This window comes from Echinops telfairi, unplaced genomic scaffold (genome assembly GCF_000313985.2).
Source record: "Echinops telfairi isolate 266 unplaced genomic scaffold, ASM31398v2 ScPeMD7_18;HRSCAF=68, whole genome shotgun sequence".
Classification (NCBI taxonomy): domain Eukaryota; kingdom Metazoa; phylum Chordata; class Mammalia; order Afrosoricida; family Tenrecidae; genus Echinops; species Echinops telfairi.
The window spans coordinates 30674973-30693311 of record NW_022103915.1 but is presented as its reverse complement, the minus strand read 5'-3'; the positions used below and the strand labels follow the sequence as shown (position 1 = coordinate 30693311).

General features: G+C 39.6%; 1 protein-coding gene across 1 annotated transcript in view; it reads left to right on the top strand.

Annotated features, from left to right (window-relative positions):
- YLPM1 (YLP motif containing 1) overlaps nucleotides 1-18339 on the top strand; it is an 89079-nt gene that overhangs the window by 28187 nt on the left and 42553 nt on the right. Inside the window, exons 3-4 of the mRNA XM_013003748.2 lie at nucleotides 3950-4129; nucleotides 4928-5889. Of these exons, the coding sequence (XP_012859202.1) occupies nucleotides 3950-4129; nucleotides 4928-5889 (1142 nt within the window). The remainder of the gene's footprint in view (nucleotides 1-3949; nucleotides 4130-4927; nucleotides 5890-18339) is intronic.

Genomic DNA, 18339 nt, shown 5'->3' with positions numbered 1-18339 from the left:
TTTATAAATTATTATTTTGTCATATCTTGCCCTGTCCGACGTCTCCCTTCACCCACTTTTCTGTTGTCCGTCCCCCAGGGAGGAGGTCAAACATAAATCCTTGTAATCGGTTCCCTCTTTCCAACTATAATTTCTTTTCTTTTGCTATTAGTAGGATTTTCCTGCTGACTCTGCTCTAGTTGTAAATTTTGTGCCAGCATATCAATCATGAGTCTTCCTTTCTCAGGTGTGCATGTGTTGCTATGAGACTTTCTCTGATGACTGCTTTTGCTGTGTCCCATAAGTTGGTACGCCGTTTGCTCATTCTCGTTGGCTTCTAGAAATTTCCTAATTTCATCTCTGATCTGTGCCAGTACACACTCCTTTTACAATAGAAAGTTATTCATCCTCCAATTATTTGCTCTTGTTTTCTTCATCTTCCTTTTATTCATTTCCAGCCTTATTGCACAGTGGTTAGAGAGAGAGGTCTGTATGATATCAATATGCTTCAATTTATGTAGATTTGCCTTATGCCCCAGCATGTGGTCTATCTTCGTATATGTGTCATATGGTCTTGATTAGAATGTGAATTTTTTTGTATCTGGATGAAAAGCTCTGTAAATATCAGATCAAATTGTCTAGTTGTAGTATTTTTACCTCCAGCCTCCCTGTTGAGTTTCTTTCCCTGTGATCTGTCTTCCTCAGAGAGCGGTGTATTGAAGTCACCCACTATAATTGTTGAAACTGTGCTTTCTTTTTTCATCTTTTGGAGTGGTTGGTTGACAAATTCAGCTGGTCTCTCATTTGGGGAATATATGTTTACAATGCTTAGTGGTTCTTTTCTACCATTCCCTTGAGCATTATATAGTGTCCCTCCTTATCTCTCTCTTTTTTTTTTCCCCCTTATCTCTTTTAATGGTTTGTTCTTTGAGGTCAGTTTTATCCGAGATTAGGATTGCAATCCCCTGCATTTTTTGAATTGCTGTCTGCTTGGTATGCCTTTCCCCAGCCTTTGATTCTCAGTCTATTTTTGTCTGTAGCCTTCAGATGTGTCTCCTGTAGGCAGCGGATTGATGGATTGAGTTTTCTAAGCAGCCTGCTAGCCTCAGTCTTTCAATGCCTGAGTTCAGGCCATTGATATTCAGGGTTATTATATCCATCTGCAGACTCTGTGATGTCATCTTATACCTTTTGTGTTGGGTGTTTTCCTACCTCCCTTTCTTATTAATATGTTGTGCATGTGTGTGTGTTTATCATTCTTGATTTATTTCCATCCTTAAGCCAGTGCTATCTTGGGGTTTTTTTCTCTTTATTGCCCTCTGGGTGAGGTTGTTCTATGTGGCAGTCCCTTATTTATGCTTGGTGAGTGTTGTTATTTTGCCCATACTTGGTCGACAAGGATCTTTTGTAGGCCTGGGTTTCTTCTAACTAGTTCTTTGAGTTTTTCCTTGTCTTGGAGGACTCTTACTTCTCCATCTATCTTGACTGATAATTTGGCTGTGTAGAGTATTCTTGGGTTTGCGTTGTTTTCCTTCAATTTTTGGAATATGTTACTCCACTCTCTCCTCTTCATAGTTTCTGCTGAGAGGTCTGAGCATATTCATATTTGGGAACCTTTATATGTGATTGCTTGTTTTTCCCTAGCAGCTCTCAGGATTTTCTCCTTTTATTCAAAGTTGGATAGTTTAACTATTATGTGCCTTCGTGACTTCTTCTTGAAATTCAGTCTAGCTGGTGTTCTTTCAGCCTCCTGAATGGTTGCCTAGTTTTCATTCATTAAGCCGGGGATGTTTTCCTCCAAGAATTCTTTTACTATTATTGCAGATGACTTCTCTGTTGTGTCTTCCTCCGGTAATCTAAAAATTCTAATGTTGTTCCTCCTCATAGCATCAGAAATACCTCTTAGGTTTTCTTCAGCTTCTCTGGTGATCTTATTAGATTTTCGTTCACATTTGTAAAAGTCTACTTGGCTGTTGTCCAAGTTACTGGTGCGGTTCTCTGCTTCCTCCAGTCGATTCTTGAAGATCGTGTTTCTGCTACTGGCTTTTGTTATCTCATCTCTAAGCTCTTGTATTTCCCTTTGGTGTATGGACTTTATTTCATCTATCATTTCATCCTTTTTCTGTATTGTTTCCCTCATATCCTTTATGACTCCAAGCAGCATTCTGAAAATTTCTTTTTGTGGCAGATCAATGTCTGCTTCTTCTGTGGATGTCGTTATGTTCAGGACATCTTCTGCCATTGCCTTTTGTTTCTCCCGTTCTTTCATTGAGGTCGTTGGGGCTGATGGCTGTTTGTGTTGTGTTGTTGTAGAGGAGCCAGGTACCATTTTCCAGGGTGTTGAAAAGCACTGGCTCTCTCTGGTAGACTTGTAGGAATGCTTCTTCGAACTGTGTGTTTTTCACTTTTTGGTAGTGTGTTTTTGCCATGTATCAAGGTCCCTAAGTTTGTCCCTACTTTTTCATTACAATCTTTATAGCTCTGGGCTTTACATTTGGGTCTTAATCATTAGGTCTTGACTTCATCGTGAATGTCGTATGACATATGAGTCTTGTTTGGTTTTTCTGAAAATTGATAATCCTTTTTTAGTATCATTTAATTCCACTTTTCCAGGAATTTTTAAAAAGCCCCTTTGTATATTTTTAAAATTACACAGAAAAGTCTGTTTGTAGAATAATCAGAATAGCTGTATGTCCTATTTAGAAAAGAGTGGTTTTTCTCTGGTTCAATGAGAGTGAAGATTTTTTCTTTTAATCATTTTATTGGGGGGCTCATGCAGCTCTTACCACAATCCACCCATCCACCCATTGTGTCAAGCACATTTGTACATTTGTTGCCATCATCACTCTCAGAACATTTTCTTTCTACTTTAGTTCTTGGTATCAGCTCCTCATTTTTCCCCCCTCCCTTTCCTACCCTCCCTCTCTCACGAACCTTTGTTAATTTATAAATTATCATTATTTTGTCATGTCTTACATTGTCCAATGTCTCACTCCCTTCATCCACTTTTCTTTGTCCCCCAGGGAAGGGGTTATATGTAGATCATTGTGATCGGTTCCACCTGAGAGTGAAGAATTTGACACCCTTCTGTATCAAGAGTCCATCCACATTAGAGGGATAGGAATATCAAGGTGGTTTCATAGTATTGCTGGCCAGGGCAAGAGCCAGGTCAAACTGCCCAGGCTGGAGTCCAGGCAGTACCCCTTGGTGCCAAATTAGTTAACCATCCTGTGCTTCAATTTCTTCCATCTGTAAAGTGAACATGTTCAAATGGTACCTACATATTTTAAAGAGCCTTTGCGCATTAAGTGTGATAATCCTGTTCATTTATCATAGTGATTAACACATTGAAAGATCTCACCTTGGTCCAAAGGCCATTGTTCTTCCAGAGCTTTATGGAAAAGCCTGATTATTGAAATATAATGATTAGAGGGTAGTTTTGTGTTGGAAAATGACTAAAGCAAAAGAACAGGCAATTTCTCATATTCTAAAAAGAGACAGTAGCTGTAGGTTCCTTTTTGCTGGAGAAGTGATTGTCTTTTTTAGGACTGGTGAGATTATTCCAATGATGACTGGGATTTATACACTCCTTTTGACTAGTATCTAAAATAGTAGTCCTAGAGCTAGCTAGGTGTTACATTTAAAGATAGGAGAGCTTGTCTGATTCAGCCTGAGACATAGGAATTCTGGAATTTATAACAAAAACTCACAGCCATCGAGTAGATGCTAATTGTGACCCTGTAGGGCAGGGTAGAACTACCCCTGTGGGTTCCCCACCCCTCTTTTTTACCCCCCTGTGGGTTTTTAAGACTAACTCTTTATAGGAGTAGAAAGCCCCATTTTTCTCCCAAGGAACAGCTGGTGGTTTTGAACTGTTGACCTTATGGTTAGCAGCTCACCAAATTTTCCAGGTTAAAAAAAAAAATTAGTGATTTACATAATACTATATTCTTTCTTTAATTATTTTCAGTCTGAAGACCCTGAGGAAGATGCCAGGTTAAAACAGTTGCAGGCCGCAGCCGCACACTGGCAGCAGCATCAGCAACACCGCGTCGGCTTCCAGTATCAGGGCATAATGCAGAAGCACAATCAGCTGCAGCAGGTCCTACAGCAGTACCAGCAGATGATACAGCAGCCGCCACATATCCAGGCAAGTGCTTCCTCCACGGACAAATCGCAAGTTGTTCCAAGATGTGTAAAGGCTTTATTTCTGAAAGAATTGAAGCTAAGTGCTGAAGACATCGAATGTTGACCACTAAGTGTTGTTTCCCAAGGGGTTTCTACTAGTTACCTGTCACATTGCCCTGATGACTTAGGAATAATGCACGTGTTCTTGTCCAGGAAGGGTATAATGGAGCCTTCCAACCTGGCTAGCTGTTAGAATACTCTTGTGAAGGGATTTTTACGATACAGGATTATACTGTATAGTTACAAGTTAACTTGTGTTTCATATACAAACCACTATAATAAAACCACAAGCAAATAATCCACCCAGATACTAAACAATAACAACAAAAAACTAACCAGAGGCATTATAAAAAAAAAAGCAACTTGGATTTTGTTTTTGTATCTTTGTAACTATATCTTATTTCTTTTATTTAAATTTTTTTTGTAACTATCTTGTGTTTATGTTTCTATAATAGTAGATCATTTTTTGAAGCTCTTATACTTAGAGAAGTAATAAATACTGGAGAAATACTCAACATGGTTGAAGTAGATAGTTGCTTTTATATTTGGTTGACTTTTCTAACTGTAATCACAAAAATATAAGTAAAAAAGAAGAAAGAGAACTGATCATTGGAAGAATTTTAAAATTTTAATCTTAGCCTTCTATCATCTTTAGTGTTTTAATTTTTTAAGGCTCCAAATGCCCTTGCTTCATTAATATTTTAGCTTGTGATCCTCTTATGTGAATGTTGTAAAATAATTTTTACCCCTTTATTTGTAGACCATGTCGGTAGATATGCAGCTGCGGCACTATGAAATGCAGCAACAACAGTTTCAACATCTCTACCAAGAATGGGAGCGAGAGTTTCAGCTCTGGGAGGAGCAGTTCAATTCCTATCCTCATAAAGATCAGCTGCAGGAGTATGAGAAACAGTGGAAGACATGGCAAGGACATATGAAAGCGTCTCAGAACTATCTCCAGGAGAAAGTCAATGCACTTCAAAACATGAAGAATCAGTACATGGGGAACATGTCAATGCCACCTCCCTTTGTTCCGTATTCTCAGATGCCTCCTCCTCTACCAACCATGCCCCCTCCAGTCTTGCCTCCATCATTACCACCTCCTGTGATGCCCCCAGCCCTACCTTCCACTGTGCCCCCACCTGGCATGCCCCCACCTGTGATGCCGCCTTCTCTGCCAACCTCCGTGCCCCCACCAGGGATGCCTCCATCTCTCTCTTCAGCAGGGCCACCACCAGGTCTTCCCCCACCTTCACTCTCTACTGCAGGGCCACCACCAGTTCTACCCCCACCATCTCTCTCTTCAACAGCACCTCCACCTGTTATGCCCCTTCCACCGTTGTCTTCTGCTACTCCCCCTCCAGGAATGCCTCCCCCTGGAGTTCCACAAGGCATACCTTCTCAGTTAACGAAAGGCCTACCAGCTTCTAGTTCTCAGAGCTCACAAGTTCCAGAGAAACCTAGACCAGCACTACTTCCCACTCCTGTGTCATTTGGGTCTGGCCCACCCTCTACTTACCATTCTCCAATGCAGTCAGATCAAATGAATTCTAAAGCTCCTTTGATTAAGTCTGCTCCACCATACAGTTCGTTCTCATCTGAGCAAGGACTTGGGGAATCTTCAGCTGTTTCAACTGGAGTCAAGGATATGCCAGTGAGGTCAGGTGGACTGCTTCCAGATCCTCCTAGAAGCAGTTACTTGGAAGGCCCAAGAGGTCCAAGGTAGGTCCGCTGTTTATTTTACTTTTTGGTTTTGTTGACTTAGGCTGCATAGGTCTTGATTATCTAAAAAAATTTCATCTACACGATTTTTGTATCATTATTTTATATACAGTCCTGATTAAAAAAATGAATAATGCTAGTATTATTAGCTTCCCAGACATGACATATTGAAGCTGGAAATGGTACCGTGTCCCCTTTTTCTTTGATGTCACTGCCTTTACCCTGTGTGAGATGTCGAAGTTAGAGTCCTGAATGGATGTATTGTGTCAGAGTAATGCTTAACCGTTTTTGCTGACTCTACAGCCTCATAAATAATTTTTGTTACATTTACCATTTATTTTACTCTTCATTTATTGGACAAGTGATTGAATTGGTAACTACTCTTTGTTAGATAATATGCTGGCCCTTGGGCTTAAAGATGAACAAGCCAGTTTTTTAGTGAAATAAAGCAATGGAACTTAATGTAAGGGTAAATAGGGTAAAAACATATTAGTGGTTAGCTTCCCAGCTCAGTTTACTGGATCTATAGAATGTTAAATTTAAACTTGATTTTAGCATTTGACAGCAAAATACATTTTCCCCAAGTTTTAATTCTGAAAACTGGACACAGTACTCTGTTCAAAATCCTAAGGCTAGTTAGAGGCTTTAGCTTCATGTGGTCTTTTCAGAAGGAACTCTGGTGGTGCGGGGGTTGGTTACTCATTGGGGTTGCTAACCTAGAGACAGCCCTTTGAAACCACCAGCCACTCCATTGGAGTAAGAGTAGGCTTTCTGCTTCATAAAGATTTACAGTCTTAGAAACCGTCAGGGGCAGCTTCTCTGCCCTATAGGGATGCGATGAGTCAAATTGACTCAATGGCAATAAGTTTTAAAGTCTTCTCAACCTGCCTATGAAGTTGGCCTGTTATACTATCTTCACAACCTCTCTTATGGTGGAGCCCTGGTGGCTACGCATTGGACAGCTAACTGCAAGGCCAGCCATTAAAAACCACAAGCCAATCTTCTGGAGAAAGATGGTCTTTTTACTCCCATAAAGAGTTACCATCTGGAAAACTCACAGGGCCAGTTCTACCCTGTCCTGTAAAGGTCACTATGAATTGGCATGAACTCAATGGCAGTGAGTTATTTTGTTTGTATTTTTTTACCCTTACACGCCGAGGCTGAGAGAATTAGAGAACTTGCTCAAGGTCATGTGGCTGGGAGAATGGAACCCCAGTCCATAACCAGGTGAGGCTGAGTCTACTGCATCCCCAGAGCAAAAATACTACGTATTTAAGAACTGAATTTAATGCCATGATTCAATAATAACCACACAGGTAGTGATTATAAATACATTTGTAGCTTTGGTTTTTTGGAGTTTGGTTCTTAAATTATCATGTTAAAATTTTTATCGCAAATGTCGTATTTAAAATTATACCATTCAGTGACATGGTAAATTGTACTTACCATGTTATGCAGCCATCCCCACCCTTTGTTTCCAAGTTTTTAGCTCAGAAACTCTCAAGCAAATACTCTCCTTGTCTAATTCCTGCAGCCCTCCCTGGGAACTACTAATACACTTTTGTGTCTCTGCATTTACTTGTTCCAGATCTTTCATGGAAGTGGGATTTACACTATACCCATATTTTACTTATTTCCCCTAGCATAATGTTTTCAAACTCCCTTGATATCAACATGTATCATAACATAATTTCTTTTATGATTGTATGATATTCCATTGTGTATGGATACTACATTTTGTTTATTTGTTCACCTATTGATGTACATTTCCACCTTTTGGCTATTGTGACTAATGTGCACTCAGGTTTCAAGTCTCATGGGTATATAGCTAAGAATGGACTTGCTGAAGTGTATAGTTGTTGTTAGGTGCCCTTGAGCTGATTTTTGAGTAATCTTGTCCCTGTTAGACAAAATAGAATTGCCCCAGTGTCATCTCTATTGGAGCAGATTACCAAGTCTTTTTTCCTGCAGAGCCACTGTGAGCACTTACCCCGTGTGCCACCAGGACTCCCGAGGGTCATGTGGTAGTTCTCTGTTGTTGAGTTATCACCCAGCTGTGTTGTTTTCCACAGCATCTGCACCACTTTACAATCTCACTAGCAAAGTGCAAGGGCTCTAATCTCTTTACATCTTCACCAACCCTTGTTATTTTTGTGGTATCACTGTGGTTTTGATTGCATTTCTCTAATGACTTTTGGTGTTGAACGTATTTGCATTTGCTTTATCAGCCATTTGTATATCTTTCTTGGAGAAATGTCTGTTGAAGTTCTCTGCCTGATTTTTAATTGGGTCGTTTGCCTTTTTGTTGTTGAGTAGTTGATCTTTAGATATTTTCAGCATTACACGTATTATGTTAGCCACTGAGTGTCCTATTTGGCAAAGTTTCTGTTCATATGAGTCCTTTACCCATGTTCGACTCTTCTGGTTTATTTGTCAAATTGTTGAAGTTTTCTGAGTATTTTAGAGATTAGACCCATGTTTTAAAAAGTTTTTCAACCAATCTGTAGGTTCTCTTTACTTTTTAGGTAAAGTCTTTTTTTTTTTAATCATTTTATTGGGGGCTCGTACCACTCATCACAATCCATCCATCCATCCATTGTGTCAAGCACATTTGTACATGTTGCCATCGTTTTGAAAGCATTTTCTTTCTACTTGAGCCCTTGATAATCAGCTCCCCGTTTTCCCCCTCCTTCCCTCCCTCCTTCCCTCCCTCCCTCCCTCCCTCCCGAACCCTTGATAATTTATAAATTATTATTATTTTGTCATGTCTTGCACTGTCTGATGTCTCCCTTTACCTCCTTGTCTATTGTCCACCCCCCTCGGAAGGGGTTATAGGTAGGGGTAAAGTCTTTTGTTAAGCATAATAGTCATTTTGTTTTTCATTTCCAAACATTGCTGAATTTTCAGTTTTTAGATGGTCTGAGTTATTCTAATATATCTCCTGTGGTTTATGTATTTTCAATGGTGTTTCCTATTATGCTTATACCAAAAACTAGGACTCCTCGCTTTGTCTCTGTGTTGTCATCCAGAAACTTTAAAGTTTTAGGTAAACTAAAAATTTAGGGCTTTAATCCTTTTTCATTAGTTTTTGTGTATCATGTGAAGTACGGATTTTTTTCTTCATTTTTCTGCAAATGGATATATAGTTTTGCCAGCATCATTTGTTAAGTAAACTGCCTCTTCCCCATTGAATGAACTTTGGCCTGTTGTCAAAGATCAACTATTGTGTTTCATTGGTGTCAAACATTGTACCAGTATCAGGTTGTTTTGATTACTGTGGCTGTATGTGCAGTTCAAAGATATGTGAGGCACAGAAGTGTGAGGCCTTCTACTTCATTCTTCAGTGTTGTTTTAGGTATTCAGGGCCTCTCTCCTTGCCATATAAAGTTGGAGATTAGTTTTTCATTTAACTGAAGAATGGCACAAGACTGGCCAGTATTTCATTCTGTTGTACATGGGTTCACTCAGTGGCACCTAACAAAAGACTATCGTTTGGGGTTTAGTTAGAGATTGCATTACCTATAGATAACTTTAGGCAGTACTGACATTTTCACACTAGAAAGTCTTCTAATCCATGAGCATGTGATGCATTTCTATTTATGTAGGTCTCTTAGTTTCATGTAGTAGTGCATTGTTGTTTCCTTATATGAAGTCTTGTAGGAGTCAAGCTAGAGTTATTCCTAGGTATCTTGCCCTTTTGGGGACTATTATAAATATTATTGATTCTTCCTGTTAGTGTATAGGAACCCATTTGATTTTTGAATGTTATTACCCTGCCCCTTTGTTAAACTCTTCTATTAGTTCCAATAGCTTTCTTGTGGAACTTCTGGATCTTTGTATGGATAGGAACTTGTCACCTGTGCATAGTGATGGTTTTACTCCACACTTACAATTCATATACCCTTGATTTCTTTCTTGCCTCATAGTTCTGCTTAGGATTTCCAGTAGATTATTAAGAGTGGTGATACTGGGTGTCTTTGTCACCTACCCATTTTCAAGGGAAATGCGTTCAATCTCTCCCTGAGAAGAATGTCGACTGTTGGTTTTTATAGACTGTTGCTAGGTGCCATCGAGCTGTTTCTGACTTGTAGCAACCCTGTGCACACGAGCACGACAACGTTGCCTGCTCCCGTGCCACCCTCACAACCATTGTTAGGTTTGAGCCAGTTGTTGCAGTCACTGTCAGTTTATCTCCGTGAGGGTCTTCCTTTGTTTTGCTGACCCTCTATTTTATCAAGCATGAAGTCTTTTTCCAGGGACTGGTCTCTCTTGATATAGGCCCTTAATTATGTTGAAGAATTTACCTTCTATTTCTATTTTACTAGAGTTTTTAAAAAGAAAGAGTGTTGGATTTTATCAGATACCTTTTCTGAATTGAGTGGAATGATCATGTGGTTCTTTTCCTTGGTTTAATTTATGTGGTAAACAGCATTGATTGGTTTTCTAATGTTCAGTCACCTTTGCATCCCTGGTGTGACTCCCACCTGATAATGATGTATTATTTTCTAGATAAGCTCTTGTATTCTGCAGAGCCCCGGTGGTGTCGTGGTTACGAGTTGGGCTTCTAACCACCGGGTCAGCAGCTGGCAACCACCAGCTGCTCCTCCGGAGAAAGGTGGGGCTTTCTACTCCAGTAAAGACTTGCACTTTCAAAAGCTCCCGTGGGCACTTCTACCCTGTCTTATAGGGTCACTATGAGTCAACCTTGAGTGAGTTTGGTTTTTTGGTTTTATTGTATTCTGCTGGCTAGAATTTTGTTGAGAATTTTCATGTATTCATGAAAGATAATTGGTCCGTAACTTGATTATTTTGTGTGATCTTTTTGCCTGGCTTTGATATCTGGGTTATACTGGTTTCATAAAATGAATCTCAGAGTATTCCTTCTTTTTCTGAATACTGGAATAGTTTAAGTAAAATTAGTGTCACATTGTCTCTGAATATTGGTAAGATTCTTCTGTGAAGCCATCTGGACGAAGGATTTCTTTGGTTAGGTGTTTGGTTGTTGTTTAATGACACCCTCAATTTTTTTCTTTTGTTACTGCTTAGATTTTTTTAACCTCTGTTTTTGTTGGTTTAGGTAGGTTGTGTGTCTCAACCGACCATTTCTGCTAGATTTTCAAAGTAGTTGGAGTACAGTTTTTTCATATTATTCTCTATGACCCTCTTTATCTCATTTGTTTCCGTTGTAATATCACCTGTTACATTTTCATTATCTGTATCTTTTCTTAATTTTCCCTTTTGTCAGTTTGGCTAATGATTTGTCAGATTTATTGGTTCTGTCAACCAACTTCTAGTTTTGTTGATGCTTTCTGTTGCTTTTTAGTTTTCTATTTCATTTATTTCTGCTCTGACCTTTATTATTTCCTTCTGGGGACCGAGGACTTCTTTTGCTGTTTCTCTTCTGTTTGTTTAAGCTGTCTTTTTCAATGTGTGCATTTATTGCTATAAATTTTTCTCTGAATTCTTTCTGTATCCCAAAGGTTTTGGAATGTTGTGTCTTTATTCTTGTTTGATTCTAAGAGTTTTAAAATTTCTTCTATGGTCCAATAGTTTTTAAATAAGGTGTTATTCAGTTTCCATGTATTTTATTTCGTTCTCTTGATCTCTTATGATTTCTATTTATAACATTATGGCCAGAGAAGATGCTTTGTGTTATGTTGATGTTTTTGAATTTATTGAAACTGGCTTTGTGGCTTCGAATACGGTGTGTTAGATAACATTAAATAAGAGCCATTCTGATTTTTTTTTTCCCTAAACAAAGCTGAGTAGACAAAAAATAATTTGAGAACTCAACTGATTTTCTAATAACATGCTATTAAAATAAGGTACTGTAAGTTGCTTTGAGTTGTTAAAGAATTCTAGTTTAGGCTGCTTTTTAAAAACTGTGACAATATAAAAATAAGTCAGCGACAAAACTGCTTCATGCCAATGGCATGCCACCTCGTAGAGTGTCTAAGGCAGCTGATTTGAAACTTTGAATTTCAATCATTCAACTCACCAATTCTTCCTTCCCATCAAATCAGTGGACTTTAGTTTCCCACAACCTTTTATTTTTCAGTAGTAGAGCTTCCTTGTTGAAGGTGACATGCAGAGAAGTGCACAGTTGTATATATTACAATATATGTGTGTTGGACTAGGTTGTCTAGAGAAGCAAAATCCTTGACACTCATATATAGAGGAAGTAATTTTATGTCAAGGAGGCATCCCAGCACATCCAACTCAAGTCCCTGTGTCTGATGCTAGCCAGCGCTCTCTTTAGACTCATGTAGCTCCAGGCCGATGACACAGAAAGGTAGAGCTAATGCAGGGAGACCACAGGCTGGTGTGTGCAAAGTTGAGTGGATCCAACATCTCTGGGAACATGGCTGGACTCTGGGTCTGTGGCCCACATGAGGCAGACACAGTGCCCCAGTAGGCACAGTGTCCAGTAAGGAGGAAGACAAAGGGGCAAAGAGGAAAAAAAATGTTCCCAGTGTGTCTCTTATTAAAAGGCCACACCTCCAAGGAGGCGTAATCAGGCTATGACCTGCTTGATAGACTGGACTCCACCCCTACATTTCCACACAAGTGCAAGTTGACATAAAATCTAACTGCCACATTGTTAGTAATTTTCACATGGACACACCCATGTTACCGCTACTCAGTTCAACACATAGAAAATATTTGCGTCTGAGAAGTCTCAGTTATGCTCCTTCCCAGGAATTTTCCCTCACTGCAGAGAGAATCACAATTTTTTTACCCCTAGATTAATTTTGCATATTTTTTAACTTTAAATAAATTGAGTCATACTGTATATATGCTTTTGAATCTGGGTCTTTCACATAATGCTATATTATTTTGATATTCATGCATGTTGTGTATAGCAGTAATTTGTTCTCATGCCTGTATAGTATTGGACTCCACCCCTATGAATATACTATATTTATTCTTTCTAATATTGATGGTCCTTTTAAGTTTTTTTGGTTAATTATGAAAAATACTGTTTTATGTCTTTTGATGCTTTTTGTATCCCTTCAGATGCATATCTAAAGGTGGTGTTTGTGTGTGTGTTTAATTTTGATGGGTTTATACTAAGGAAAGGAATTGTGTAATTATTGGAGTATATATATGTGTTGGGACTGCCTAACAGTTTTCCATAGTGGTCCTTTCAGTTTATATCTTGACCAGTAGTGCTTTTCAGTGTTCCGGTTTTTTCCACATCCTTGTCAATACTTGATATAGTTAAACTTTAAATTTTCAGCAGTCTTAGTAGATGTTTGCTATTTTAATGTGGCTTAATTTGCAGTTCTGTGGTGATGAATGGGGCATTCCCTTCCAATTCATTCTTAGTCAATTGGAATTCTTTTTTTAATGAAATGTTGATTCAAGACTGCCCCCCATTCTGTTGAGTTATTTGTTGTAATTGATTTGTAAAAGTTCTTTATACAAGGGAGTTTTAAGAAGTTCCATGGAATTCTTTTAATTCCAGTTTTACTTTTAGAAACCCTCTCATATCGTCTAAATAGCAGTTCTTGGTCCATTTTATATGTTGCAAATTTCTCCCATAGCTTACCTTTTAACTTTCTTAACCTCCAGTATGTCAGAAAGTTAATCTTCACTTGTTATTATTTGAGTCCAGTGGATTCTTTTTATTTTATTTTCTAATTTAAAAGTAATTTTATAAATGTAGAAGTAAAAATAAAAGAAGAGCATCGTAGAAACTAATAAAAATTTAAGAGGTCAAAACTTTCATCAAGTAAATTTTGGTACACAAACATCATAAAAGATACTTCTGTCACACATGTTTTGAGCATAACAGGGTGGCCAAGGATTTTGCTGCAAAATCAAGTTATGAAATTCTTCCTGTTGAATAAGTGGATAAGAATTAACTTTCTGCCTTCAAATGTATTGTTCATTCATCAAATCATGAGTTTGGGAAAATTCACCAAGGAAAATTCATCATTTGAAGACTCATAGCCTGAAATTTCACTAAGATGATCAATTTGACATCACTGACGAGCCTCTACCACGTATCTGTTTACTTGTTATACTGTGGTGGCTTGCCTGTTGCTGTGGTGCTAGAAGCTGTGCCACTGATATTTCAAATGACAGGGTCATTCCTGGGGGGCAAGTTTCAGCAATGCTTCTAGACTAAGATACCAGAAAAAGGACCTGTTGTTCTGCTTTCTAAGAAAAGTGGCCAGGGAAAACCTTAAGAGCAAAAGTAAAACATTGTCTGATACCGTGTTGGAAGATGATCTCAGGTTGGAAGGCTCAAAAATACTACAGGGAAAGTGCCACCTCCTCAGAGTAGTGTCAGCTGTAATATAAGGTGACCAGATTTTAGCATTGGTAAAGCGGGATACCATTGAGGGGGGAGGGGTGTCTTGATTAAAAATTCGGTCTTCCCGTTCTCCCGCTGTTCCCTAGCTTGTAGAGTATTCTTTCCAAAAATCAGGACTTTTTCAAAACGCCGTGGGACGCGGGACATCTGGTCACCTTACTGTAATAACATGGATGGAGTTCAAGTTGAATGAAAACAAGTCCACGAGAGGCAAAATATAACCTTGAGTCTGGATCCCACTTGAATTTAGAAACCATCTCAATGTTGGATTTGAGGCATTGAACATTAATAACCAAGACAACACGAGTGTGGGACGACATCAAAGACATCACACACAAATGCTGAACATCATTAAAGAGACAAGAAAGAAAGACCAAAATGAATGTCAGAAGAGACGCTGACAAAAAAAACAGAAAAGCCTGGAAATAATTCAAGGCTTTTGTTTGTTGACCTTTAGGAGTATTTTCCGGTCGAGTCTGATGGGGTGCTATATGCTCTGGCTCCAAAGTCTATTTTTGGTATTCCCCGGGGGACTTAATTGCTCTGCTCCCCTTGCTGTTCTCTTGCACACCCTTAGTGTTTTGCCTCCGTGTGGTGGGGTCAGATCGGGTGCAGTTCCCGCACTGTGTCTCCAGTGTTCTCCCCATAGGGCTGTAGGTCAGTGAGGGATGTCGTGCCTCATAGTGGGTCCAGCCATATAGTCTTCTCTGCATTGGCTGCTCTGAGCAGGGATATCGTCCTCAAGGCTTGGTGGGCCAGGATATGCTTCACTCTCTCTTCCTCCCCCTTCATTTGCTCCTGTGGGCTCTGCTCAGACATGTCCCTCTCCCCGAGCTGTAGCTTCAGTGCTGTCCTCTGAAGTAAATTCTTCTGGGGGGAGGGGTGACTGACCATGTAGTTGGGATTGGGGCCAACCCTCAGACCTCTCTACTAGTTCCCTGCTTCATGCTGGTATGTTGCATTCACATCTTAGAGCACAGGGTTGAAGTCTGGTCCCTCTTTCCTTGTGGAGATATAAACAATAGATTTTGTTGTTGTTGTTTTGCTTTGTCTTGTTTTTGTATTATCTCTGCAGGTCTATCTAGATAAGATAGGTGGGATAAACAATCTGGAGGAGAAAACAACGGGACCCACAGTTCTGGGGGGGCATGAGAAAGGAGGTGGCGGAGGAAAGGAAGTGGATGTTAACAAACCTAGGGACAAGGGAACAACGGGTGATCCAAAATCGGTGGTGAGGAGGGTGTAGGAGGCCTGGTAGGGCTTGATCAAGGGCAATGTAACTGAGAGGAATTACTGAAACCCAAATGAAGGCTGAGCATGTTAGTGGGCCAAAAGGAAAGTAAAAAGAAATAGAGGAAAGAGCTAGGAGGCAAAGGGCATTTATAGAGGTCTAAATACAGGCATGTACATATGTAAATATATATATATGTATAACGGAGAAATAGATCTATATGCATATATTTATAGGTTTAGTATTAAGGTAGCAGATGGACATTGGGCCTCCACTCGAGTACCCCCTCAATGCAAGAACACTTTGTTCTATTAAACTGGCATTCCATGATGCTCACCTTCCTGACACGATCACTGAAGACAAAGCAGGTGCACAAGCAAAGGTGGTGAAGAAAGTTGATGGTGCCCAGCTAACAAAAGATATAGCATCTGGGGTCTTAAAGGCTTGAAGATAAATAAACGGCCTATCTAGTTCAGAAACAACAAAGCCCATATGGAAGAAGCACACCAGCCTGGGTGATCACGAGGTGTCGATGGGATCAGGTATCAGGCATCAAAGAACAAAAAATCATATTGTGAATGGGGGAGTGCAGAGTGGGGACCCAAAGCCCATCTGTAGGCAACTGGACATCCCCTTATAGAAGGGTTGTGGGGAGGAGACGAGCCAGTCAGGGTGCAGTTTAGCCATGATGAAACATACCATTTTCCTCTAGTTCTTTAATGCTTCCTCTCCTCCCTACCACTATCGTGATCCCAATTCTACTTCCAAATCAGGCTAGACCAGAGGATGTACACTGGTACAGATAGGAACTGGAAACAGGGAACCCAGGACAGATGAACCCCTCAAGACCAGTGGTGAGAGTGGCACTACGGGAGAGTAGAGGGAAGATGGGGTAGAAAGGGGCAACCAATCACAAGGATGTACATATAACCCCCTCTCTGGGGGGGGCGGACACAGAAAAGTGGGTGAAAGGAGACGTCAGAGTGTAAGACATGACAAAATAATAATTTATAAATTATCAAGGGTTTTGGGGAGGGAGGGGAAAAATGAGCTGATACCAAGGACTAAAGTAGAAAACATATTTTGAGAATGATGATGGCAACAAATGTACAAATGTGCTTGACACAATGGATGGATGGATGGATGAATGGATTGTGATGAGTTGTACAAGCCCCCAATAAAATGATTAAAAAGAAAAATATGCTGAAAGTTGCTCTTGAACTTAGAATACCTAAAAAAGAGAGAAGGAAACGAAGTAAAAAAGCTGAACAGAAGATTTTTAAATATGCAAAGACCTGGAGTTAAAAAGCAAGAGAAGAACAAGCTTTGCATTTCCTAAGCTGAAAGAACTGAAGGAAAAATTCAAGCCTCAAATGGAAATATTTCTATATTGCAGGAGTCTCTGGGCAAAACATTGAAAGACACATGAAGCATTAAGAAAAGGTGGATGAATACATAAGTCACTATGTCAAAAAGAATTAGTGTTCAGCCATTTCGTCGTTTTCTGACTCACAGCAACCCTGTGTACAACAGACCCGAACGCCTGCGCTGTCCTCGGTTGTTCTAATGTTTGACCCCAGGTTTGCAGCCTCTGCGTAAGTCCATCTCATCAAGGGCCTTTTTCTTTTTGCCGATCCTCTGCCAAACCTAATGTCCTTCTTTGGGGACTGGTCTCTCTTGATAACATGTAGGCGGTAGCATATGATCAATACCAATGGTATTGAAGAAGTCCATGCTGCACCAGAAGGTACTGGCAGAAATTTGGAGGACAACTGATTGAAAAGGCATCCATATTTATGCCCATTCCAAAGAAAAGTGATCCAAAAGATTGTGAAAAATATTGAACTCTATCATTAGTATCACATGCGATTAAAATGTTGCTGAAGGTAATTAAAAAATGATTGTAGTAGAACATTGATAGGGAGCTGCTAGAAAGTTAAGCCATTAGAAGACAACCTGGAACAAGGGATGTCTTTGCTGAACATCAGTTGGATTTGGGCTGAAAGAGAATGCCAGCAAGATGTTTACTTGTTTGATTATGCAAAGACATCAGACTGCATGGATCATAACACACTATACATAACATGAGAAGAATGGGAGTTTCAGAACGCTTAATATTGTGCTCCTGCAGAACCTGCACATAGAGCAAGAGGCAGTTCATAAAGAACAAGAGGATACCATATGGTTTAAAATCAGGAGAAATAATACATCACAGTTACGCTGAACAAACAGTCTGAGAAGTTGGACTCTGTGCATATGGTGCTGCAGCTTGGCTGGTTAAACGTGAAGAGGACTTGAAGCACTTAGCTTGGAAAGAGCAAAGAATACAAACTTCAGTATGGATTTCAACTCAATGTAAAGATATCCTCACAAGTGGACAAATAGGTAACATCATATTAAATGAAGACCGATTGAAGTTGTAAAAGGATATTATTTTACTTGGATCTACCTACGATCAATGCCATGGTAACAGCAGTCAAGAAGTCAAATAAGGTATTGCATATAAAGGCCTCTGTAAGGTATTAAAAAGCAGAAATTTCACATTGAGGATAAAGGTGTACCTAGCCTAAGCCATGGTGTGTGTTTTCAGTCACCTCGCATGTAATCGAAAGCTTCCAGCAAATAAGGAAGACTCGATGCCTTTGAGTAATGGTATTGACAAAGAATATTTAATACATCATGGGCTCTCAGAGAACCAACAAACCTGTTGGATTAGGTCCATCCAGAATACTCCTTAAAAGTGAAGTAAAGCATCCAAAGCTTGCTATATTCCAGTTTTGAGAAAATAATTCTTAGTGCTTTGCTGTGCCCTGTTCATCATAAATCAAATGTGTTTGGGTTTGTTTTGGAGCTCTGTTTTACTCCTTTCGTGTAATAGGATGGTGAGAATGGTTAG